The sequence below is a fragment of the Anguilla rostrata genome, chromosome 3 (genome assembly GCF_018555375.3).
Source record: "Anguilla rostrata isolate EN2019 chromosome 3, ASM1855537v3, whole genome shotgun sequence".
Lineage (NCBI taxonomy): Eukaryota > Metazoa > Chordata > Actinopteri > Anguilliformes > Anguillidae > Anguilla > Anguilla rostrata.
The window spans coordinates 63,743,428-63,769,798 of record NC_057935.1 but is presented as its reverse complement, the minus strand read 5'-3'; the positions used below and the strand labels follow the sequence as shown (position 1 = coordinate 63,769,798).

At 43.2% G+C, this 26,371-nt stretch overlaps 1 protein-coding gene and 1 long non-coding RNA gene across 2 annotated transcripts in view; one reads left to right on the top strand and one right to left on the bottom strand.

The window, feature by feature from the left end:
- Nucleotides 1-9,947: 9,947 nt before the first annotated feature.
- Nucleotides 9,948-26,371, bottom strand: part of LOC135251670 (uncharacterized) — an 84,219-nt gene continuing 67,795 nt past the window's right edge. Inside the window, exons 5-6 of the long non-coding RNA XR_010329175.1 lie at nucleotides 10,668-10,865; nucleotides 9,948-10,187 (exon numbers count right to left, since the gene is read on the bottom strand). This is a non-coding gene — a long non-coding RNA (uncharacterized LOC135251670). The remainder of the gene's footprint in view (nucleotides 10,188-10,667; nucleotides 10,866-26,371) is intronic.
- glra4a (glycine receptor, alpha 4a) overlaps nucleotides 24,946-26,371 on the top strand; it is a 52,469-nt gene continuing 51,043 nt past the window's right edge. The window contains exon 1 of the mRNA XM_064329320.1: nucleotides 24,946-25,318. Within this exon, the coding sequence (XP_064185390.1) occupies nucleotides 25,251-25,318 (68 nt within the window). The 5' untranslated portion in view covers nucleotides 24,946-25,250. The remainder of the gene's footprint in view (nucleotides 25,319-26,371) is intronic.

Here is a 26,371-nt window from a genome sequence, read left to right as displayed (position 1 = left end):
ACACACATACCAGGTGGTGAGTTGACAAGAGAAGACAAGATTGTTAAATAAGCTAATGGCCACTCTACTACTTTACATTACCTAACACTTTCAGGGTTCAGAAAGATAGAAAAGACACAAAAACCTATTTTAAAAAGCCCTCCTTCAGAGCAGGGAGGACACTTCAGACAGTAAAAAGAGAAGGAAGGACAAAAACTCACAGTAGCCATGCTTTTCATTACCTCTTTCCAAAGCCACAGCAGACCTTGGCTTTATCCAAGGCCTGAGAAAGGGAATGAACAACAGTAGGATGATAATCAATCAGTCCTCATTGACCATTCCTGTAGATGAGGCCATTGCTGTCCAAGGTGCTGAAAACCTCCAGACTTCTGAGATAGAACCTCTCATGACACCGTTGGACTTTTTTTCTTTTTTGTTTTTGTGTCTGCTTTTAAAATACTCATTTCTAACTTGAAATTTAATATAATTGTTTTTTATGCTTGCACAGTTAGTGTGGGAAGTACATCATTGGTGAATACATATTGCGGAAAGTACATAGAAACTGAAGATTTAAACAGAACATTATATACCCCCAGAAACACAGAGAACACCCAATTAAATGCAATACGCTAGTTTCAGAATCAACCAATGAAGCAACAGATGAATATTCATTACTCATGATTCATTACACAGATTTATTTGACCGCATACCTCGTGCTGATTTAATTGCTACCCAAGTGAGATGTTTTTACACTCAGAAAGAGGAATTTCAAAACACTAGTAGCATTAGGGGCATTCCATAATCCTGCTACCAATTTAAGTGCTCAAGAACACTCATTTTACAGCGTGCATGCACACACACACACACACACTCTTTCTCTCTCTCTCTGTTTTAGAACCTCTTGGATATCTGCCTTCTCTCCAGTCCTGGCTTGCTGTTCTTGAAAAGACAGATGGATTCAGTGGGGAGACGAGTTGTTTTCATGGCCACACATCAAAGGGCCCAAAAAACAATGAAACTTAATTAATGTCGGGCTCTTCATGCTTGCCACAACCTCAGTTCGTGACTTTATCAGCGGGAATGCAGGAGAGATTAACACGCATTCAGAAGCATTCCAAAGAATGGGGTAAATAGGAAAGAAGCAATGTAAAAGAATATTTAGTATCTCTTCTTTCATTTCCTGGTCTGTAGGACCATGGAGAGGAGGCGTGGCTAATAAAAAATAACATATCTAGATGCAAATCCAGACCTTTGCTGGTTTCAGTCATATACATGTAAACCGTAAATCCGTGTAAGTGGATTCATCCATCCATTATCTTTACCCGCTTATTCCTGGTGAGGGTCGCGGGAGATGCTGGAGCTGATCCCAGCATGTTTTGGGGCGAAAGGCAGGAATGTACCCAGGACAGTTCACCAGTCCATCACAGGGCACACACCACATGCCCTATAAGTTTTAAACCTTATATGAAAGAGGAGCTTCTTATATGAAAGTAAAACTGTTTAATTTCCAATATTGAGGACCTTTAGGCCGTACATACATTTTTATTCTATAATTCATATAAATATATATATATGTGTGTGTGTGTGTGTGTGTGTGTGTGTATGTGTGTGTGCTTGTGTGTGTATGTGTATGTGTATGTGTGTATGTCTGTGTGTGGGTGCATGCATGCGTGTGTGTGCGTGTGTTTCTGCATACATCTGGAAACCCAATGAGAAATCAGGAGGCACCACTAGCCGTCCTACTGTAAAACAGAAGCCCACCTGGCCCCTGCCCTTGGGCTGCTGGGCTCAGATGGGGGCCCCTGTTGCTGAAGCAGAATGCCAGAGCCTCGGGGGCCACTGAGGAAAGACTTTCAAAAACAAAATGAGAAGAAAGCATTCTGCCATTACCAGTCCACCTGCTCTGGGGTGCCCAATCCACACGAGAGCCCCGTGCAGTACAAGTATCTGTGGGCAACATTATAATCAATGCTGAAAATATGCTTTTTATGTCACTCCAAATACATCCATCTTTATGTATGTATGCATGTATGTATGTATGTAGCTAGGCATCTGACTTTCACCTTTTAGACGGGGGACAACAGAGAAGGTTACATTTACTTAAATATTTAGAAGTGGATATGCTGCATGAACTGAAATTTACATGTAAGTGATTTTAGATGTGATCATTTTTATGGCACAAGGTACACAGCCCCTCCAGGATGAAAATCTGGAAAATAATCTCTGAAAATAAGCTAATCTTGATTTTTTTTTCTTCATCTTTTGTCTCGCAATATCATCACTTATCCCTCGGCTACAAGCGAGGAAGGAGTGCAGGGTGTAAAAAAACAAGGACAAAGAGTTTCTGTCCAAGATGTTCGATAAGATTTCCTTTGACTTTCAGTGGCAGACTGAATCTCACTATCTTGCATTAGCCAGAGATTCATGATTCTGATCTACAGTTATTGATTCTGGGTGTTAGCTTGTATGGAAATTCCTTAATGTGTTTGTCGAGCAGTATATGAACAATCAGGCAGGCATGCCTGTTTCACGGGTGACCTCCAAGTAATATTTGCCTTTTCCGTGAGGAGCAGAAGCTTGTGTGCATAAATTAACAAGGATTTACTATTTTCTCTTTCAGAAGCTTGAGTTATTCAGTTTTGAATCAGAACATATGCTGTATATTTTTGATTGTGATATTCTTTATGGCAAGCACTGTCTCCATTTTTAAGAGTATGTGTATATACTGATGTCCTGGCCTGTAGTCATTGGGGAACACATGATCCTCAGCCTGCCCTGGTCTATCACGCAGAGCCAATATTGAAGGAAGTGACATAATCGACCAGCTGACAGGTCCAATCAGACCAAAGTGATGGATGATGGAGTCAGTGGCATATGAACATGTTAAATTGAGACTACATTTTCTACAAGGATAACTTCACTCAAGAGAGCTAAATGGGTGGATGGACATAGTTCATTTTCTAAATTTTCTCAAAGAGAATAAATATTCATAAATATTCTGAATTCAACAATAGGTGGAATGCACCCAAACAAATGAAACCATCAGAATCACATTTTGAAATCACGTTTCTGGAAAGATACACAATTTGTGTGTCACAGAAGACATCTTAGTCATAAAGCAAAGGTGTGTAAAGACACGGTTCATCCATCTCACTTGGTAACAAGAATCAATATGTATGATATGTGGTAGGTAATGTAAATCCTGACAGCATATAGATCTATTGGACAACTCAAGGCTGGTGTGTGCACAGACATGACTGCTGACGTTTTGGAATAAACTCAATAAATAACCATTTTTGACCATTTAAAATTCAGGACCACTGATGTGCTTTTGCCTCGCACCACCAGAGTGTTAGCAGAGTAAACAGAAATGTGCATTAGTGTTTGGTCACTGGCGATTCATGTGTTTCAGTTTACAGTGTCACAAACTCATATATTTTCTTTCTTTCAGTTAATTGCATCATTATGTAAGAGCATCATTGAGAGAGAGAGAGAGAGAGAGAGAGAGAGAGAGAGAGAGAGAGAGCAATGTTACCGCATTGTAGACTTGAGTGCCAAAATGATAGGCTTTTCCTTCAGTATTACAAAACCATTACATCATGTCAATATATGCTACCTTAAATGCTAGCAACTACAAATGACCAAAGATGGATTTGTTCATGTTTCATCTGCTTGTGCTGTTCAATATACAGCAGAGGGGACATGTGAAATAAGTCAATCATTAAAAAGGTGTAATTGACTTAATTGATTAATCAACCCATGTAATGAAAGGTTAATTAAACCAATGATCACTGTTCTGGATTTTTTCTTACATTGTGTAATTTGGTTACTGAACCGTATTTGCTCTTTGTTTGAATTTAAAATTCTCATTGCCAATATTTTGTTGTGAAACACACTGTAAATAAATATAAAATAAATCACTCAATGTGATACTTGCCCTTTCACCATGGGCTCAGTGAGATTTTATGCCTCCAGGCTATCAGGCTATTTCAGTGGCACATGAGGCAGCACCTACATACCTTACAGTTTCTGCATATATAGAATCATAGTGAATATGGTTTCATATGAACCTACTCTAAAGAGACAGCCAGAAAAAAATACCAATATGCTTTGAAAAGATTTCTATTTCCTATAAAAAATCATATTCAATTAGGCAGTCTGTATTTGTGTGTGTCTGTGTGTGCGCGTTTGTGTGTGCATGCGTGTGTGTGTGCGTTTGCGTGCATGGGTGTGCGTTTGTGTGTGTGTGGGTGCCTGCGTATGTGTGTGTGCAGTGTGTTTGCGTATGTGCGTGTGCAGTGTGTTTGCGTATGTGTGTGTGCAGTGTGTTTGCGTATTTGTTTGTGCGTGCGTGAGCGCACGCGTGCGGCGCGCTACGCAAAAGAATAAATGTTGATTTGTGCCACGTTCCCTAAAGCATCATTGTTTTCCTCATGATTATTACAGAGGAGCGTCAGCAAACTGCAGGCGTGAGAGCGCCGATATTGGGAGCATTAAATTGCCCCCTCACTGACAGCTGCGCGGGGACCGTTCATCAAGTGCCGGAGCGGGAGAGAAATGGAAATATTACGAGGCGGGCGAGGGCAGGGGCGGCCGCGGCACGGGAGGGGAGGCTAATTCTCCAAAAAGCGAACGGCACGACTTGATGAAAATTTCTTGCGCAATTACTCCCCCCGGTTTCGGATTCTCCTCGGACCCCTCTCCCACTCGGGCCCAGCTGCACCTGAGCACTAAATTAAGAAAACCGGAGTTTGAGAGTTATTGGGTGCCCGCGTGAACGTAATTTCCCGGCTGAAGCGCTGGTGATACGAACATAATCAGCACGAGAAGTTCTCGGCAGGCTTCCTGCTCAGGACTCGGGGAACACGGGGGGGGTTATCGGCTAGCTGCGTTCGTTTGCATTTGACGCCTCGTGTCCCCCTGCTGGGTGGCTCCTCCTGCGATGACGCTGGATTCCAGTGTTTTGGGGGAAGGCCTGGCACCCCCCATCAAACCCAAATCCCCTCTAAGCACGTCTTAAGCACATCCTGGCATGGAACTCAAAGGGTCTCGTGTGCTGAGTAAAATGGGGAACGATCTGAGCTTGCCTTCTTCGCTTCTCCTCCTCCTCCTCACTTAGGCAGTACTGAAGCATGTGACGAGGGGTCAAGGTCACCTCCTTTCGGTTTATACTGGCCACACCCTTTCAAGGACACCCCACCATCAGCCAACACCCCGGGATTAGAGGCTGAGTTATGGGGCGTCATTCTCTCTCTCTCTCTCTCTCTCTCTCTCTCTGCCAGTCCGCAAAGGCCAGCAGGATGGGGAGCGGTGGCCAGAACTGGGCATGGGTGACCCCCGATATTGTGAGACACACCCCATCATTCCCCCCTGCCAAGTGTGGCTGTCTACTTTCTCCAGCCCACCATTCACACCATGCTTCATTTGCATTCACCAAGGGGTCAGCTATGCCCACAGCAAATGGGTCCAGTCATTGCATAGTAAATTACTGATGAAATTCATCACTGGTTTCAATTGGCAGACAGGGGATAGGTCCCCAAAAAGAGTCTGAATTTACTCATTACAAGGCTGCAGAGAATAAATCCAATAAAAACCACACTTATGAAACTAATTAAAAACATTACATCTTCTCATCTTCTTTTTTCCCCATTAAGAAAGGCAGATGAATTTCTCGGCCTTCACACTGCACAGCCTAGCCAGTTCCGAGTTCGGATGAAAGAAGTGTGTCTCTCCATTGCAAATGTAATTATCTGAGAATGTCAATCTGATGTGTATGAAAATAATGACAGAGACTTCCAAGAGACTGAAGATATTGCCAATTTTAATTGGACTCTCACATAATCCTTATTATAGGTTTTACTCCCCTGGATAAATACTGTATTATTTTTTGCATTGATACTATTGTAGACCAGCAAAAAGTGCGAAAGACTAATGAGATTCCTAAGAAATTGTAAAAATGAAAAAAATGAACTCAATTAGCTCATACTTTAATTCTGAGCTGCACACTCCAAAGGGAAGCAATTAACACCTTGCGTGAGGCCTTCTTATGGATTCTAACTGTCTCCGCAAACACATTATGGAGAGAATTATGCGTGTGTGGATGGGAACGAAACATAAAAACCTCACAGTTCTCATTCTGCCCCAGCCAGGAAACCCAACTATTGACACGAGCACAAGAACATTCCGGACCTGCAGTCACGTTGTGTTGTTTTACGGTTTCTCCCGTGCATAATTCATCTCACGCCGTTTGAATATTTTAAAAGCTTCAGCTGTGAAGAACATGTTCAGCTGCCAACATACGTATGCTTTACATTCCCTTTCTCCCACTCACTCTGCATTCTATAAATGGGCCTTTTGTGTTGTGCTATTTCTGTAGATAATACCAAATAAATTCTCCTATAATTCCTAAAATTACCTGGCTGGCCTAGTGATGGACTCTACCCGTTATTCCAGAAAAAAGCAACATCATTCAATTTCGAAGAATCATCCTGCTTCGATCTCTCTGTAAAATTAAGCTCTGCTACTGCCCATATGCGAGCCAAATAAAAATGCATCTACATGGGCAGAAGAGACTGTTTTCTGGAGAGGCAACACGTATTTGAATGTAACTCTTTAGGGCAATGTTCAGCTGGATGTACCAAACACAGTCAGTAGCTAGCCAGTAGCCCTTCCCATGGCTGCTATGTATATGTCTGTTATGTCCAACCAATCACTTCCCCTTGGATTTATTTTTGTAGTGTTCATTTTGGACATTACCATCACTGGCATAAAAAGTATCCACAATTAGAATGTCTGTCATCATCTAATTTGAGGTAGTGAGTTATTTACACCCAACAAAATTTTTGTAAATAAAATCTGTGTCGTTTAACCGTGTCTGTCGGATAGTAGAAACAAATATATACATTTTTGAGGTGTTTTCCCCGGGCCATTTCGAGAGAAAACGGTCAGAGGTCTAGCGGCGGCTCGCGGAATCAATCAGCCTCTCTGTCGGATGTCCTTGATGCTTCGGCCCCGGCGGGAAGCCTCCCTCCATCACGGCGAGCCGCGCAGAATTTACGGGCGCCGGCAGCGCCAGCGCTGACCGGCTGATTGCCGGGCGAGACCTCCGGGGCCCCGAGGCAGGACTGAAGGTGAGTCCGGCTCGGGGTGTTTTACGGGCAGGTGCAGCCGGGGCCACGTCAGGCTCCTTGCTGACTAGCTGATTTTAAATTGGAAATTCTTTCTCTTTCTGTGTGTGTGTGTGTGTCTGAGAGAGAGAGAGAGCAGCCATTTCTTTGTATCAATGTGAGAGACAGAGAGAGCAAATGAGAGAGAGAAAGTGAGAGGTGTCCCTGAGAACAAGAGAAGAGTGAAGACAGAGAAAGGGGGAGAGGAGGAAAGAGAGAGAGAGCAGCCATTTGTATGTATCCCTATGAGAGAGAGAGCAAAATAAAGAGAAAAGGTGAGAGAGAGAGAGAGATGTCCCTGAATGTGAGAGTAGAGAGAAAAAGGGGCAGAGGGAGAGGGGGGACAGGGGGGAAAGAGAGAGAAGAGAGAGAGAGAGAGAGAGAGAGAAGGGGGAGAGGGAGTGAGGGGGGAGGAGAAAGAGAGATGTCCCTGAGAGCAAAAGAAGAGAGAGAATGGGGCAGAGGGAGAGAGGGGGAATAAGAGAGAGAGAGAGAGAAGGGGGATAGGGAGTGAGGGGGGAGACGGGGGGTGGAGAGAGAGAGATGTCCTTGAGAGGGAACAGTAATAGTCGCAGATGGACAGGGATGCACAACAGACACGACGGCTATGGAATTCCATCAACTGTGAGGCTCCGCCCCTCTGATCAACTTCACCCCCTCCCCCGACAGCCTCTGCAGGACCCAAGAAGCCTTGAGGCAGCCCGGCTCGAGGAATTCAGGGCCTACGCCGACACTTTTTACAAGGGCTCGTATAAGCATCCTTTCTTGAAGCCTCTAAACAGATAAAGATTTTACGAGACGCCGCACATGACTTACGCGAGGTGTAATGGCAAACGTGAGCGTGCCCTCGATCCAGGCATCCGTGACAGGAGGTCCGCCCTTAAAATACACATCTGAAACCTGACGGCTAAAGCCTCGCACGGTCTTTACAGCTCACAGGAAGGGATTATAGCGGCTATCAAACAAGTTTAAGGCATTTGGATCTTTATGGATTCATACTGGAAGACGACAAAATGTAATGCTGAAGAGCAGATCCTCTCAAAAGCTGAACAGACGGTACACTGTAAATCTAAGCTCACAACTCAAAAAGCTTGTTTAGCTCTTCATGTAGCCACGGCTTCTCCACCATCAGGCACCGAATCAGACATGTTCAGACGCGTTTTAAAATCCGTGCGAGGCGGCACTCAAAAGTTCCACACATCTGTACAATAGCAGTGAGCCTTACGCATAATGGACCAGCTTCCACTCAACCACTTAAAGGCCTCAGTGGGATTAGTATACTACCAATAGAATGTATTTTACGAGATGTTGTCTTTTAACAGTTGGGAAATACTGAACAAAATCAATACATAACTCTATTATTTCATTTTATAACACCTGATGTGATGAGAACACTCCGGCACTCCAGCTTTGCTTTTTATGATCGCAGCGGGACTCAACCAGCCCTTAGACACCTACAGAGGCGTCTTGGGGATGGTTAGGCTATTAAAACAGACAAAATAATGTAGAAAAAGAGTTTTCTTCAGCTAAACATTGTTACTACCTTTAAAAAAAATTAAAATGAATCACAATTTATTTCTCAGGAAAATGTTTTTTTTCTCCTTGAGTGGGGTTTCTTCGAGCCAGTGCTAAGTAGAACCTTAAATGGATTCAGTGTCTGATAAATCATATATGGTATTCCCGACTCCGTACAAATCAATCACAAGGAGTTTATATTGTAACCGATTACACCAGCGATGCATTTATGTGTATTTTGCACTTTTCCGATGAGCTGTTCAGATAAGCGCATGTGGAGGAACTGCACCTCTCCCATTAATTTGTCAACAGCGTCTAATTTATTCCATTCACAGGAGCAGAGTTTCCCACTCCCCAGGAGTGCCAAGCAGCCAGCTTTATTGGACATCCATCCACAAGATGGCTCCATCATGGCTTCCAGTATTGCGCAGAACGAGCTTCACTGAGTTATTGCGTGACCACGCTCGCTCGCTCGCTCGCTCGCTCGCTCCTCGTCCGTAGCCATTTGTGATGGTGATGAGATTCCAAACTGCTGATCTATAAATGTTTCTCCTCGACTCACCTCCATAAATCCTGAGAGGTACTGACAGTGGGACAAACACGTACACGCACACACGCGCGTGTGTGTGTGCACTTGCACACACGAATGTCTGATGCACACCGTGTCTCCTCCTGGAGCTGACATACTGCCAGAGAGCAGTAAAGCTACAAGCTCTTCATTCCTCGCTCCTGGTTCAGGCCATGTCCTTGAGACCCGTATGACAGCGAGAAGAGAACCTCCACAGCAGGAGCTCTCAAGTTCGCCCCTGAGCACGGCTGTTATTTAAAGTCCCCGCGAGTCTGTTGCCTCCTCACATTGAGGCCGAGAGCAAATCATCTCCAAATGAAGGGTAGGGCTGTCAGAACAACAAGCTGGCTCAAGCCACTCAGTGAGCTGGCTGTCAGGACTGAGATTCAAAAATATGTTTTTTTTCCCTTGGTATCTTTGACTAAGATTGGATTTATTTGAGTTTTTGAAAATATTGTACCTGTTAGCAAAGGGCTTTGATGTCAGTTTTTTAAATAGATCCTATCATGATTATGCAAGAGAGCGAATAATATTTAAGGACAGTTGTTTGTCTAACAGAGCTGGATGTGTTGGGTCAAATGCTCTGGATGAACACGCAGTCCCTCAGTTTGAGGTCTGGTTGCCCTCCACAAGGCTGACTGTGGAAATAGGGTAGGAGTGAGCAGTCTCATTAACCACCGTAAGGTCTCTGGAAAAGTTCTCCCTCTGTGCGTCTCTTTATTCCAGAAGACCTCATCAGGATCTTTAAATGAAGGAAAACCTTTAGCTTAGTACACCGCTGCCGGGAATGAGCCATTGGGGCAGTATTGCTTTAAGGATATACTACACCTCTCCACCTGCTTTCACCTCAGAAATGAACCACCAGGCAACATCTGCTGCTGGATTTCAGTGGCCCCCCTCTTGGACGACTGAAGTTGAACTAAGGCGGTGAGCTCAACCACGCAGGCCCTGCGTGTATCTGTGGATGGACATGAAAGTATGAGAAAAAATAAGCTTACGCTGGTACAATGTACAAAGCATATCTCGAGTTCTCCACCCAAACCCCTCCGCCCCCAACATCTCCTCAAGAAGCAATGGCTGCCTTTATAAGTGTATGATCTCAGAGCAAATTGTGTAATCATTGAAAATCATGAGCAGGTGCTCTTTGATTCTACCTGTCATACTACAAGTTTACTTTGAATTGCTGGGAGTTGGGAGTGACACATGATGCAAGTTTTGAAAATTAGGGAAGTCATAGAACGTATCACTGCCTTAGTATGAAACTACATTTACTGAAAAGTATTACCAAGCACTCCTCAGGAAGGGCACAGTTACTGACCATAAAGCCAGCCCACGACTCCTTTCAACTGGCCATACTAGTGTTGTTTGTCACGATGGGTTTCTGAAGATGGATCAAAGAACATTCACTCTTTTGCACCAAATTCAATGAATTCCTCACCTTTCACTTGTATCTCGGATGTATATTTGCCTGGGTGCTCACAACACGTTGATAACAAATCTTTGTTTTTCTATGACTGTCCAGCTGCTTCTTTAATGGCTTTCCAGAAACAGCAGCTGCACGATACTTCATTTTTCATTGGGTGTTGGCAGTCCTCCTTCCAAATCTGGCTTCTGAAACCTGATGCTTATGGCAATCCTGGGGAAAAAATTCTTTCTTGGTACTTGCCAGAAACTAAATCAAGAACAATTACTGTTGTGTGCAAGCACCAGACATTCAACAAAGGCAGCTTCATTAAGCTAATGTACAATTTGTATGCAGTTATAGAAATAACTGTAGCAAATGTGCAGTAAACCCCAAAGAACTGTTAAGAGAACAGTAGTTAAACTGTGAGGCCTAAGATATAGCCAGTGCCAATCAGGATGATGACCACATTAGAGTTCTATTATATCAGTTCATAAACAAATTAACTACAGTACTTATATTTAGTGGTGATGAAATAAACAAACATTTTATTTAAACATGTAAATGAACACATATTCATTGGGCACAAGGGAAGAATTACATTTGTCCAAGTTTGCTGAAGTACTTTTTCCTTAAATAGTACCGTACATGATTCAGGAGCTGCTTGAAGGAAATGCAGTACTATACAGCATACCGCACTGGTTACACTGAGAAATTTGGGAGAGGCTGACTGCTTAAAAAAATGAAACGACTCTCAAAGAGAAATTGGCAGAAATGATTGAATTTTTTTGTGACAAACACAGCCCGTGGATGCACACATCCTCCACAGTCCAAAAAGTGAGACAGCCATGCGAGCGTCAGATAGACATTCTGTCGAGAGATCGGGGACCTTTTAAAGGCCCCCGGTTTCCATAGAAACTAGGAGGCAGAAAACCATCGGGAAGGCTTGATGGCGAGGGCGACGTCTCCGGCTTTGTTTGGTTATTGTTGCTTCATGTTTATTTCCCTCCTTCCATCACACAGTGACACGGGAGTGACAGATTACGGATGACAGTCATCAATACGTTTATTCACGTTTGCCCCCTTTTCCCCTCCAGAGGTTGCCGGGCTGCTTCTCTCGTCCTCGTATATTGCCTGTTCATTGAAGCGCTGTTGCCTCGATCCGTCCCTCTCTCCCATTAACCACCACCACTGCTGCTGTTCCTCACTCGCGGGCGTACAGGAGCCATTATGGCACTGGACTCCATCTGATCAAGTCATTAGTCTGAATGTGTTCAGGAGCCCTGTACACATTTGAGACAGAACCCATTATCTATGCCCCATGCTACAGCATGGTGTTCTGCTTTAGATTACTTTTAAATGTTTCCCCAGTAGATTTTGCCATCTTCAGAAGGGAACATTTTTAATCAACTGCTGTGCATGGTTCATGTTTGGGACCGAACAAACCAATAATTATTGACATTCAAAGCAACAAATGTTGTAAACCTTTTGTTTCCGTTAAACCCTTAGCCCACCCCCTACAAAAGATGTTGGTTAAAAAGTATATTTGAGTGTTTTGTCAAAGTGTAAATGGACTGATATCGACAGGCAATAGTTTCATGATGAGTTTGTTGGTCATTTGGCTAAAGATAAGTTAAATTGTGTGAGTCAAGACTACCAACCACTCATTGCAGCCAGCAATCCTTTTAATGGTGAGGGTCAGTTATGATCTTATTTTGTTTTCAATCTGATTACGGGGACTTATGTGAGTGTACTAGATTTCTCCGACCAGAAATAAAAAGTGAGTGGTTGCCTTACTCCAATTAAGGGGATTAGATTCACTTGCTTGGCCTTGTAGAAAACCCCAATTTATTTCCACTTACTGGATTTTAGCCAGCGTTGTTATTGTTTTATTCAATTTCTGCACCGCAGTAGGTACTCATTTGGGAGAAATAGGGAGGCACGTCGGCACCAAGGATGCCGTTACACACAGAAAGTCTCAGGGCAAGGGTCCTCCCAGAGGGTCCTCCCGTCTAGCATTACTGCACAGAAAGTCCCTAACATCCCATTCCTGAAACGGCCCCGGCACTCCACTCGGACACCAAGTGGGGATCTGTTTAAGCTCCGCCTGACAAGTGCAGTTGAGATACATGTGGGCGGAATGAGAGTGGGAGGATGTGCGAGGTGAACCGTGTGTTGGGAGCTGCTTGGTATTGGCTTTTTTTATCATACGTTATGCTGAAAGTGAGCTCTCTCCTTGGCATGTCTATAGAAACGGCGTTTTTCACTCTCCAGCCTCTCTCTCTCAGGAATGTTGTGCGTACGCTGTGGGATTTCTCTCTTTGTGTCCATCTCTCTCTCTCTCTCTCTCTCTCTCTCTCTCGCTGTCTCTCTCTCTCTCTCTCTCTCTTTCTCTCTCTCTCTCTTCCAGGAGGACGCTGCTTGTGTGCTCCATGTTCTTATCAGAGCATCTCAGTGGGACATCCAGGGGAGATGGGTGGACAGGGAGGAAGAGGGGGAATTGGCACAGATCCATGCTCTGATCCACACGGTGCCATTCAAACAGGTCTCCTGCTGTGAGATCCATAGTGAGCAATTTTCCGAATGCCAAGCATGTGGGTGCACGGAGGGGATTTAATGGGGAGGGGGGTGAATGGGTCAAAGAGCAGGGTTATTGAGCCCCCCCCCTTAGGTTTGAGAAAGCATATGAAACCCAGCTGTGCCAATCACGCATTGCTCTGAACACACAGGGAAGTTGGGGGGGGGGGGTGGGGGGCAATGCAGTTGAAAGCATGAAAGCATGCACGATACAGCGATATAGCATATGGTAGAAAATATATACATAGAGAAGTACAGGAGGAGGAAAAGGTAACGTGGCTGTTGGCATGTTTAGGGTAGCATGACCACCAGTTAGGCAGGTATAGCGACTAGGCAAAAGACAAAGATAAATAAAACATAAACATAAGGGAAAAAATTAACATCTTCCTATTTTTTCATTACGCAGATATGTCTATTTTAAGTCTACCACTGTTTTTTGAGCCTCATTACATTCACTTTCTAGTAAGGTGCCCAGTATAACAGCATCTGTACACCTAAATCAAAAACGTAATGTTTTGAGAAACAGGCCCTAGAGGATTGCCACTCACTACAGTAAAAATAGAGATGTCTCACAGCAGTCTATTTCACAGAGGAATTCGCTGACAAATAATTGGACGAGTCAGTTTTGGGAGCAAGGCAGGGGGGAAGGGCAGGGTCTCAGAGTAGAACCAGTGCTGATCCAGAACCCGCCTTGCCTTTAACTCCATAACGAATAAGTTGACAATGGAAGCCTAACCTTAGATCAGGCTTTATTCAGTAAGCATCTGAAATGCTTAATAAATAAAGATACCATCATTGCAAACACTTATTAATTCCATTAGTTCCATTTTTTATCTATCTATCTATCTATCTACCTATCTACCATTATTATTATTGTTATCATTATTATTATTCTTTCAATTATGCAGCATTTCTACTTCAGTAACAGAATATTTTCTTTGCAATGATGGCAACAGCAGTCAATTTGTTTCTTATTTGGAGCTTGATTACCCTTCCGAATGAATCAGGGAGTTTTGCCTAAACGTGCATTCATTGTCGTGTGCCAGATTGTGATGTTTGCCAGTTCGTGCCACTGGCTACACTTGCTGGAGGGCTTCACGGAAAACAGCAGAGCCTTGTGACTGTGGCACGCACGCAAGAGAACAAACCTCTGACAGACTTATTCATGCATCAAAGCCCAGGCATATGCTAAAGACAAAGAAGAAAATAAATCAATGTAAATTTGTCATAAATGTCTCCCTTTCCATGCAAACATATGGCCAGTCTGCATTTCATATGCAGTGACAAATGAGATTGTGGCCTGAAAATATATTTTAGTTCTTCATATAACCTTCACAGTATGTCAAGATTCCTTAGTAAATATTCCATTGTATGCCTAAGGATAAGATAAGCATAGGTTAGAATATCTGTTTACACTGAAATGTTGCCAGTTTTTATTTTGTGACTAATGATATTGACGAACTGATAAACATTTCATACATTGACTCACTGTATCACTAATGCTTGATTCCAGTAAGACAGTACAGCTCATGTATTCCCCAATTGCAATTAGACATCAGAGAGACTTGTGTTTACTTTTCTTCTGATTTGATTCCCCCCCCCCGTCCCCCCCCCGTCCTCTCCCCCTCCCTCTTTCAGGGCGTCTGGGGATATTTTAACAAAACAAATTTGAACGTAGCGTTGAATTATTTAAATTTGACTCAGTGATGTATGAAGGAAGCCCCGCTATTAGCAGTGCTGTTTGATTTTTACCCTCTTCGCTGAACCTGCAGACAAACAGATTACCACTCCTGCCCTTTTGGATCGCCGCCCTTCCTCATGATGGAGGAGCGGGGGCAGTTACCACAGGGCAAAAGCCATGCTGCCTAAACAGAAGGCCAAAAAAAATCATATCCACCGGAACCTCTGATTTAATTCCATGGGAAAGTGCATAAGGTCTAATGAATTACCCATCTGGTTAATTAAACCATATTAGTGTGTACTGAGGGGGTTTCTGTCAAAGGCCATGTGATTGGCTGTCTGGTCCTCAGCTGGAGTCAGCGTGGTGGCTTTTTCTCCAATCTGGAAAGGTCAAATCTGCTTGCATTCATTGCAGCACTGTGCATGTCATTAAATTTTTATCTTTAAGAAATGTAAGTTTTAACAACAGCTGTCATTTGGGAAAAGTCTATAATTTTAAGCTCACTGTGTTCAGCAGAACTGGGGGGCATAAATTCTAAATAGCTATGATACGCTTAAAGGAACACCACTACTTTTCAATCAAAAATGCATTTCCAGAGGCACTTTAAAAATTTGCATGTAAAGCACTAAAGATTATTTACTAAATCTGAGAGAGCGAAACATGTCTCAGAGAGAGACGGAGACAAAGAAAGAGGGAGAGAGAGAGCAAGAGTGAAAGAGCAATCAGATCATAATCACTCACTGAACTACCTACATCACTAGCTAGCCTATAAAGGAATAGCAGGCATTTTCTCTTATGATATATTTACCACTCTTATATCAATAAAACAAAAGATGCAAGCCATATCTAATATATATATAATTGCATCACCCCAGCCAATAGCACAGAACTATAAACCACAGGTTTTTCAGAAGGATGAATTCAAATACAGCAACTGAACTCAGGAGCTCGCCACCAAAACTTGATAATAAATGTTCATAAAAAATGTTAATAAATACAAAATGTACAAGACACATCTATGGGGAGGAGACCCAGAATAACTGCACTCATAGCTTCAGACCGAGGCGAGAGATTTTTTTGCTCAGTTATTCTAATCTCCGCACCGGAGCAAACTCATGACTTCATTCGTGACCTTTATCTTCCCGTTGCCGCGCGTTACGGCACAGTCGCTACTCTCGGCCGGGAGACGCGGCTGCCTGGCGGTGGCTTCGTTCCCCGTCTCTGATGTTCTGCTTCCTCAGATGAAACATTCATACGCAGGGAGCCCGTGTCGCAACACAACGCTGGAGTTTTCCAAAAAAGTTCAGCATTTTCCCCCACTGCTTCAGCTCCGCAACTTATTCTAGCGCAAAAGATAAACTGATAAAAGAGAAATCGGGCTACTGTTTGACTGTGTCACTGGACATGTATGACGATGCCACAACAACACAGCAATACGTCATCTGGTTTAAAATGTCTGCATTTCTTTTTATCCAGTTTCAGGGCCTAGTTTATTCATCAAGAGCAACTTAACGAGAGCAACTTATTTAACAAAATAATGTTTACTTCATACCTGCATTACAAATCTCCCCTATCATGGTTGAATTTGTTGTCCTTTTAATTTAAGAACTACTCGTTACCCTTGTTCAAAGGTGGTTGACAATAATTCTCAGAATTGATTGCATTGGAGTTTTCTTGGGTTTTTTACAATAGGGTTTTGTGTTTCAACACAATGTGTGGGATCCAGCAGACCAATATAGTTCACAACAGTGTCAGGAGGTGTTAGTAATGCCTGATGTCCAGCCCATCATGCATATGAAAGTCCATTTCCCTCTTAGACCTCCATTTCAGGGAAGCATGTTTGCTCCACAGTCACCAACAAGGTCAACATCAATAACAATCTACAAAAAACCAATGAACTCCTTACTCTGTTCTGTGATTCACACAACAAGCAAGTCAATAAACACCCTGTTCCTTCAGTCCCCATTTCCACCAAAAGTAATTCTGCACCTTCGTGCTGTAGTGGAATTATTCCATCTTTTTTCTTTCTAAGACAATGTTCGTATCTAAACGTATCTTTCCTTTTAAAAGGGATCTGAGAGTCAGACTGGATCGTATCTTCCTGTAATCCAGATGAAGAATTAATGAATAACAAATTCATACACTGTGAATGCCCAGAGGACAGGCGGTTACTCGTACGAAAGCAAAATATTGGGAAATGACGCTATCACTGATGTCCGTAAATTAGTTTAGCCTGAGTTCAGCGAAAGGTAAGAGATTCCAAATAAAATGCAAAAGGAAGATGGTACATTATCTGTGGTGCTTTACATGGCAAAGAAAGTGAAGCACAAACATTTAGTCTAGTACACACAATTTCAGTCCTTAATCAGACAATCCAAGATCAGATTAGTCACATAATCATGATGAAAGAATGGAACCAAAAGCAGGTAACATATACAATTACCATGGCTAAAAGGAGACTTCTGAAGCCCCTCTTTGTGGCATTGTGATTGTTCAAAAAGCCATGTGCAAGATGTGCAACAGAGCATAATTGAATTAAAAGTCTACAGCTGCGATATTCAGTCTAAACAACCTTAAAAATGCCTAAGGCTGGTGGGAAAATAAATGCTTATTAGTTTACTGTGAGCTTAAATTTTCATTTAACATGTATATCCAATTAAAATGTAAAATTAATTATCATAATTCAGTGGGGGGAAGTCAATGAGCACTTGAGCACAAATACCAAGGGAAAGGGTTTAGCCGTGTCAAACACTTGTTAAGTAAATTCCCACTTTAAAAAATGCCTGATAGTTTTCCAAAGTTTATTTTTATTTATTTATTTATTTATTTATTTATTTATTATTTAACCTTTCAAATGTAGTGCCCAACATAAAAGTAACACATTTCATTTTAAGAATGATCTAATGTTAGAAACACAAACCACACTCAGTCATTAAATGAATAAAAACAACATGGTAACTGAATTATTGTCACTGCAACACTGAGAATCCCATCTTGGCAGCAGGGCAAGGAGAAGAGATCGTTGTCTCTGAGTTTTTTTGGCATAACAGAAACAGGATAGTTTTCAGGAGTGTCCGGTTCCAGCTCTTCACTATCAATACCAGGATAATTAAAGTTTATTATGTAATTAATGTGGTCGTTCATTTTGCATCACAAAGCAGCCGCAGCTCTGTGTGAGACACAGGATGCGGCATCGTTGCGTTTCACCATTTCCAATCCCTCGTGTGTTGTGGGCACAGTTCACAATTTCTTTGTAAGAAATTGTGATGCATGGTGACGCTATTCACACCCGTGAGCCCCCCGATTTTTGGCAGGCAAGCCGTTCCGAAGACAATTTTAAGAAAAGTAAAAAGCGACAGGACGCTTTGTCCCCTTTTCCATAAGAGGCAACCATTACATTACATTACATTTATTTGGCAGACGCTTTTATCCAAAGTGACGTACAGTACAGTAAGTGCACACCAAAGCTCATTGGAACAACTATAAAACACAGGTCTGATGACGTACAATACTCATTATGCAACAGTTATTCATAGCCATGACCACAGTAAGTCCAGTTCACACAGTAAGCATAGGCTAGGTAAGAGAGTAACGTTAAGTCAAACTAGGAGACATGACAACAGGCTACAGCATCAAGATAACAATAGTAAAACCAAAAGAGGCCCTTGAATCTGACGAGAAGGTTGGTGGGGAGCTTATTGCCCAGGTAAAGGAGAGAGTGGAGCTGGGACTGAAACACAGCTGGGGACAGATTGGATAGGTAGGCACGCGGCAGCGCCAGTTGATTTATGCCAATGTTTCAGCATCGTAAAAATGCATATACGCTCAGCCCGGAGCAATTAAGACTTGTATTTCACTGGTGGTGCAGTTTTCATACAACGGTGTCCGTGTCATAAATATGTACGCCAATTAAACCTGTGGTGTCACCCGTGAAGATATCTCCAACATTCCCTGTCGACTAATGACTTCAAACTAATAGGCCGACATGTTAAAGGAGGACTTCAGATTGATGAGATTGTGGACAGGTTGCAGAATGGAGGCGGAGAATGATGATGTCACACACTCTTCAGACCAACACCTCTCCTTTGGAGGTCACCGGGAATGCCTCGGACGGGCCCAGACTTTGGAATACGTGATCAAAGAGTAAACAAGAGCTCAGGTTTATCTTGCGGAACCACACAATCAGCCCTCAAAATGAATTTCAGAAGCATGAAAGGACATCGCCGGGCCAAGGAAAAGGGAGCAAAGTAAAATGTAAATGGGTAGGTGGGGAAGGTGGGGAAGGTGCAAATGGGTTCAGACCTGCCGTTTTTGGTCTGCCCCCAGACGCGGGTGGGGAAAAAAAACGGCGAGCGTTATCGGAAAACAGAAATGCGCTTCAGGCCTCGGGAAAATAAGATGGAGCGTGCCGGGGGGGTGGAGAACTGTCTGCTCCGAATTTTTTTTAAAAACATTCTTCAGGTCCGGAGGTCTGAGGTCCTTATCTAAAATCCAGAGAGGAAGAGCTTTTCAGCCAATCCTCAGGCAGGGTCCACAGAGCAGCAAAGCCAGGCCACTGTTTTATTCAGCGAAGGAGAGAACGAGCTACGGTACGTGCTGTCTCTGCTGCAGGCGCTCTGCCCCCCCCCCCCCAACCCGCTTCCTCATTTTATTTTTTTAAGTGACAAAATCCACCCCCTGCGAGATGGCGAGGATTTATTGTATCGCAGAAACAAGGGCGTCCGTGAAGGTGAGGCCGAGAGCCGCGCCGAAACCGGCCTTTTAAACACTTCCCGGGGCGCAAACTGGGATTACAGAAAAGTGACCTTTCCTGTGCTTAACAGCCCGTGCTTATAACAAGATCTGTCATTAGGATATGACCTTTTCTCCGCGCTTAGCCTAGCTGGCTATTTATGTTAAGCGCTAGTCTGCCCCTGCCCCCCCACTTTTAAAGTTGGGCCTGCGGACCACAGCTGCTGGTGCACATCACAACCTGCTGGATCAGAGAGACAGAGAGAGGTCAGCGCGCCCCGTAGGGAAATAATGGCGAAGGGCGGGATCTGGAACCCTCGCCCGTCCCCAGCAGGAGCGTCCTCGCTCCGCATCCCGTCTCGGGAACCCGGGCCCCGACGTGGCCCTCGCGGGGTCGTGGAGAGAGAGAGGGAGCGCCGCCCGCCCGCTTTCCTTCACCGAATCCATAGCAATTACGCGTCAATCAAGGCAGGAAGCCGCCAATCTCTCCGCGTTAATGGCAGGCAATCACAAGGCTCTGTACTGAGCCAGTGTGGCGATTACAGAGGTACACAAATGGCAGCTTGCCTCAAAGCCTTCCTAAGCAGCCCAATCCTCACACACACCTGTGCCACAACTCAAGAATATGTAATAGACTGTCGGGCAGATGGCATTGCGCAGGTTCGATGCCACGCGGGGCGACATAGCTCAGGAGGTAAGAGCGGCTGTCTGGCAGTTGCCGGTTCAATCCCCGCCCTGGGGGTGTCGAAGTGTCCCTGAGCAAGACACCTAACCCCTAACTGCTCTGGTGAATTGAGAGGCAACAATTGTAAAGCGCTTTGGATAAAAGCGCTATGTAAATGTAGTCCATTTACCACGTATAAGGCGGCATCCACAACTGTGCATGTAGAGCATTTCCTGGTCCCCAGTGGAAAACTGGCTAATCCTATGCCTCTCATATGTGCACCTCATGCATCCAAGTGAAGCCAATACAATGACAGAATGATTCCAGCGTAAATCTGTAAAAAAGAATCTCTAAAATCCCTTTGAGGATCAGCACTGGACATTTGAGGATAAATACAGCTTTAATGAGCGTTTCTGCTCTGTCTCTGGACAACATATCATGGAGGGAAATTGGATTTCAGTGCTTCGCCTCACAAAATGTTTTCGTCAGTCTCGTTTCCTCATTTAGATTTTTAACAAGCTCCCCAGATCATCGAGCACAAGTTCTGTCCACTGCACTGCTGAAGCCAAGAAAAGAAAGGAGACTAATGATATGAACATTTTCTTTCAAAATGGTTTAGTATGACATTTTTTGAGCATTATTTCAATTTATTTGTAATAGTTTATTGCTGAAAGTTTTTACAAGTTCTAATATTTTATATTAATATTCATTAACCCATTACTATAGCGTTACCAAATTTTGCCAGTTTTCAAACATGTTAAACCCTCCAACTATTCCAAGCCACTAACGACTCCCATTCACTGCACAAATGACTGACTTTTAATAAAATTAATTAAAATTAATAAAACAAAATAGTCAAAAAGGAGTCTTTCTCCTAGTTAGAATTTTGCTATTCATAAACTTTTTGGTCGAAAATCAACTTCATGGGCTGGACAATTAAAATGTGCAAAATCCTCTTCATTCATTGTCTGTGCTATGGAAGAAAACCATCAGATCACCAAAAAAATATATAATTGGCTAGAAAAGCTGACAGGCATTTCTTCCAGAGGCACTGAATCGGCAGAAAGTCAGGGGGATTATCAAGATCATTCCAGTCAATAATCCCATTCAGTCAAGAATTTTTTTTTTTTTAAACACCTCATCACAGCAGTGTCCAGATCTGAAAATAACCGAGCTAGCTTTGACTACTGAGCGATTACATAACAAGAAGTCCATTGACTGCAAAAACATTTTCATTCATTATGAATGAGGTCCGGTAATTCTGACACAGATATATAATTAGTAACAATTCAGGGGGAAACTCAATCTTAAACAGTCAAGCAAAGCACTGACCACTGATTAACATCTACAAGTTCAAGAAACAGTATTTATTTGGGTCAAGGGGTCTTGATTTAGCAGATTCAGAATATTTTATAGGTGAGACACACCATAACAATCATATTATTAGTAAAGTGCTTGTATTAACATTGTTTATGACAAATCCATTATCAATATAAAGCGAATTACTTCTGAACTCCATTAAATAGAGATAGTCTTGGACATTATTTTGGAAGTGTCTATCAATGAAATTGAAATTCAGCACATTTGATTGATGCAACTTCATCTATGTGATTATGTAAACTTGCATTGACTTCATGTTTATTGTCAGTCATTCAGTCACTCCTATAAATGATCCAAAGGCCAAAGATGGAACACCCCTATGGTAACGCTGTCTTTTTTGACGGGTTACTGAATTTTGCATCGATCGTTTTTATCATGCGCTGCGTATTACTTTCAGTAATTGTGCCGGATCACCAATGCACCAGTTGTCAGAGCAGCACACCCGGGGGACCCATGTGCTTCTGCCATACTACAGGAACATGAGCAATCCAGGTGTGTGAAAAAACACCAAAATAAGGGTAGACAAAGCTGGTCATAATCCATGATCCTTGTGATTGAGATATACGCTAGTGGACAGTCCCAGTAGGACAGAGTCTAAACACAAGGCCAAAAACTGAGGAAATTTACGCAAAATAATACTCCAGACACAGTGCGCTCTTATCACGTCGCTCTGGATAAGAGTGTCTGCCAAATGCCTGTAATGTAATGTAATGCACTGAATGTGCGTATCTGCCATACACGCATTCTTTTTTGGTGGCACATAACCTATTTGCAAAAGAATTACGATGAGCTGCTTCTCTGTCAGCAACGCAGGGCGAAAATGCGCTGACAGACAGCTGGAGGTGGAATCGGACCCGCTGTACAGATTTGGCGGGTTGGCGGAAGAGCGGAGGAATGCTCTGAAGCTGTAACCTAAGGACCATCAGGACCTTAGAGGAGGTTTTTTTGAAAAGACAGCCATTTACCCAGTTACAGGAGCAGAGAGTTAGCAGACCTTCAGCAGAACTTCAACAGTCACTGAGTCACAGTGGGGATTTAATTAGCTCTCTGCTTCTCCTGGGTAAGCAACTTGTGTTGTGTTGGTAATGAGGCCCGCTTTCATGTGTTTAATCTACTGTATGCAGAGATGTTAAAAAAAAAAAACATTTCCCAAGATTATCTTCACTACCGCCTTTGGTTCTTTTGAATTAGGTATTAGCCATATATTTTGAAGTGCGCTATACATTATACATCAAAATGTTTGCACATACTGTTTGATTGAAACATTACAAAAGACCAATCTAGGTTTTACATCAAGAATAAAAACCTGACAAGGCAATCACCATAATGGAAACTCAAGGCTCCAAGATCACTGCCCTCTTGTGGAGATACTGGCACCTGCACACAGAGTTCCAGTCATCGTACCGCATCCAGAAAGAAGACTGAAATAAATAAGGGGCGTATCAGCAATGACAGACACGGAGAAAAAAAAAAAAAAAATTGACAAATTCATGACGCCTGGGCCCAGCCAATGGGGCGTGCGGTGTCACACGCCATTAACACTTGACTATATTTGGTTTTGGGCTCTTCTTACGGGACGGTTCATCTCAGGCGGCTGATGGATTCACCCCCCCCCCCGGCGAGGATGTCAGGGCCCCCGCCGAGCACGGCCCCGTGCCGCGTTTAGACGAGCGACACGTGGGGGCGGGCCGCCGTCAGTCTGTTTAATATCCCAGGCCGTCCCCCTAAATCCCCACCTACGACCGACGCGCGCCCCCTCCTCTCGATCGCGGAGGAAGTGGCTGACACCCTAAGCTGATGTGTAGGACGCACAGAGGTAACGCGCGTGTTAGCCTATAATGTGATCGCCGCCACGTTTCATAATTTTAAATCTAAACTCATCGCTTGCAGTGGACCGCGAGGGAAACAGAGAGTGCGGCTAAATGCAATGTGTAGTTTTTTGCTAGGCTAATTTCCACAATATTTAAGCGACATCTTCAGCTCACAATGCTGCCTCTGTCGTTTTTTTATTATATACATATACAGTATATAAAAATGATAAAATATATAAAAATGTATAAAATATAAAATATACAAAAATAATATAGAATATGGTGTTAGTCCCCCAGGACATAAAACGGGGTATGCAGATAAAAATATGGAATTAAGTAAGAATAATTCAAAAAGAAAGAATTTTAAAAATGGCAATTCTCAGAAAAAAGATGGAATCTCCTGATTGCCAGCTTCATATTTCCACGTCACTCATACAGCAGAATCTAATGCATGTTTAATAAGCTGGCTCCTGGGCGAAAAGGAGCCGGGCAGATAATTGTAGAATGGGAAGGTGAAGGTTTAATCTTGTGTTTTCTCCCGGATAGATTAAAAAAGAGCAAGGCCTTTATCTGCTGGGGAAACACTGAGGGAAGTAGCGGAGGCCGGGGAGAAGATGAATGATAGGAGGGGCGGGGGTTTGATGGCTGAACCCCGTGAGTGATTAGTCTTGTCGTGCTCCGCTCTCAGCCCTCAAGTTTACCGAGCCTTTAATGGCCGCTTCCAGTCAGGTGTCACCGCCCGCTCTCTTTGCCATAGCGACGGTAAATGGTGTCCTCTTCAAAAAAAAAAAAAAGGACGCGATATGAAATGCTTTAATGGAGAGAGAAAACCGGCTGTCTGGAAACCGGGTTTTTTAAAAATGCAACCCGTTTAAAAATAAATGAATAAGTAAATCTTGACAACAGCTCGTGGTGTGCACTGAAATCTCTTTGTAACATGAGTATGAAATGCTAGAAAGGGTATCCCCTGTGCCTCCAGTGCTAAATGTATGTTTATGCATGGCTATGGCCTCAGAAACACTCCATAAGCAGATGGAAGAACAGCTGTCATTCTGTAATTTCCTGGCCACCACATCTGACCCGGTGCTGCCACTCCATGTCAGTTTGTCACACCTTTAGAACTCAGTCCCTTTGGCTTCCCCTCGAACCTTTTACTTCTTTTTATTTCAAGGCACGGTCGGGGGAGGGAAAAAAAAAAACCTTAAACCCTACTCTGCCTGAGCCCGAGCGGTGCTATCAACCAGGGAACACCTATCCGCTGCCCACAGACACCCTCATAAATATCTCTGTTCTCTCCCACACTTGAGGCTAATTGCAAGCGGTCTGTCTTACATGCATCAAATGTGTTACCGGCCCTTTAAATCTTCTCCTGTTGTAATTCCTGAAGCAAGCCGCTGGCTGTTTAAAAAAAAAAAAAAGAGAGCGAGAGAGAGAGAGAGTGAGAGAGTGAGAGAGAGAGAGAGAGAGAGAGAGTGAGTGAGGGGGGGGGAGGAAGAGCAACACGATCAAACACAAATACACACAAACACACACATGCATGCATGTTCGCTCACAAAGCTCAGAGTGCTCGGAGCAGGAGAGAAGCTGTTCTGGATTGTACACCTGTGAGGACTTAGTGGGAGGAGGGGAAGGGAACTTTGCACACAGATTAGCCAGGAGCGCTCAGCGAAACGATGCTCTCCCGCCCAGCTACGCACGCTCCACACTGGATTTGGTAATTCCCTCAGTTTACTCCCGCAAAATTACTCAACGAGGCCGAGAATCTCAGCCAGAGAATGCTCTCACAAGTCTTAAGGATTTTATATGTCTTGTCTTTTTGCTTTTTTCAAGACAGCTTCATAAGGTAAGACAATTATGTGCGGTCTGTCTCTCTGTGGAAGAGGGGGCAGGGGGGACTTTTGATTTATTTATTTTTTTTCTTGTTTTTGTTGTTGTTTTGTGAGAGGAGGAGCATATCAATGTGTCATGTATTTATTGTACTCTGTAAATATTTTATGTTATCTCTATCTGTTAAGATGGAGTGCAGGGCTGCTGCATTTTCTGTCTGGTTACTATGGTAAAAGAAAAAAAAAAACTTATTGCTGGAAAAAGAGGCAGAGAGGAAAGGGAAGTTTAATAAAGCTCTTTGTCTACTGCAGACTGGGCTATGTAGGGTAACATCAAAGGCATTTACCCATTGGCATTCCTTGGGGGTTAATGCCCAGTGGGGCCATACTGGCTTGCTGATGTCTGGGCAATTGCATCTCAGTCAATAACACTCTGATCAATGAGCCATGGGCTTTGTATGACAAGGGATTGGATAACAGCTGGCAACTGGGGCCAAAATGAATAACGACTGCTCAGTTCAGGAAAAACAATAAAGAATAAAGAATACAAAATCCATCGGACATCAAAAGGGTTCAACAGTTGGAAGCGATTATTTTCATTGAGCAGAAAGGGAGGGAGACTTGAGAAACGCGTTTTCGACAGGTTTCAACTGATGATTTTTCTGGTTCTTGAATTGCTGTGAAAATACCATTTACAGAAACAGCAATAAGTTGAATCAAATATTGTGAGGTGATTGTCAGTTATATTTATGTACCGTGTTGGTGTACACTGCCACTACAGGGACAATTCAAGTATGTTGTGTAAAGCAGATCGTTCCGAATCACTTAAGCTGCACGGTTATTACTTATGATATGCGTGTAGCATAATACTCTGAGTCTTAATTAGTCATGGGCAATATTCCTCAAGCTAAATGTTTTATTTGTATTCAGCTCCATGCAAGGCTTGAAAACCCATCTGGTAAAAGACTTAATAATGCTAGCAGTCACAAATATTCTATTCACATGGTATCAAAATAAGAGAAGGATTCTTTGTACGACAACAGAAATGGCAATTAAAAGAATTTCACCAC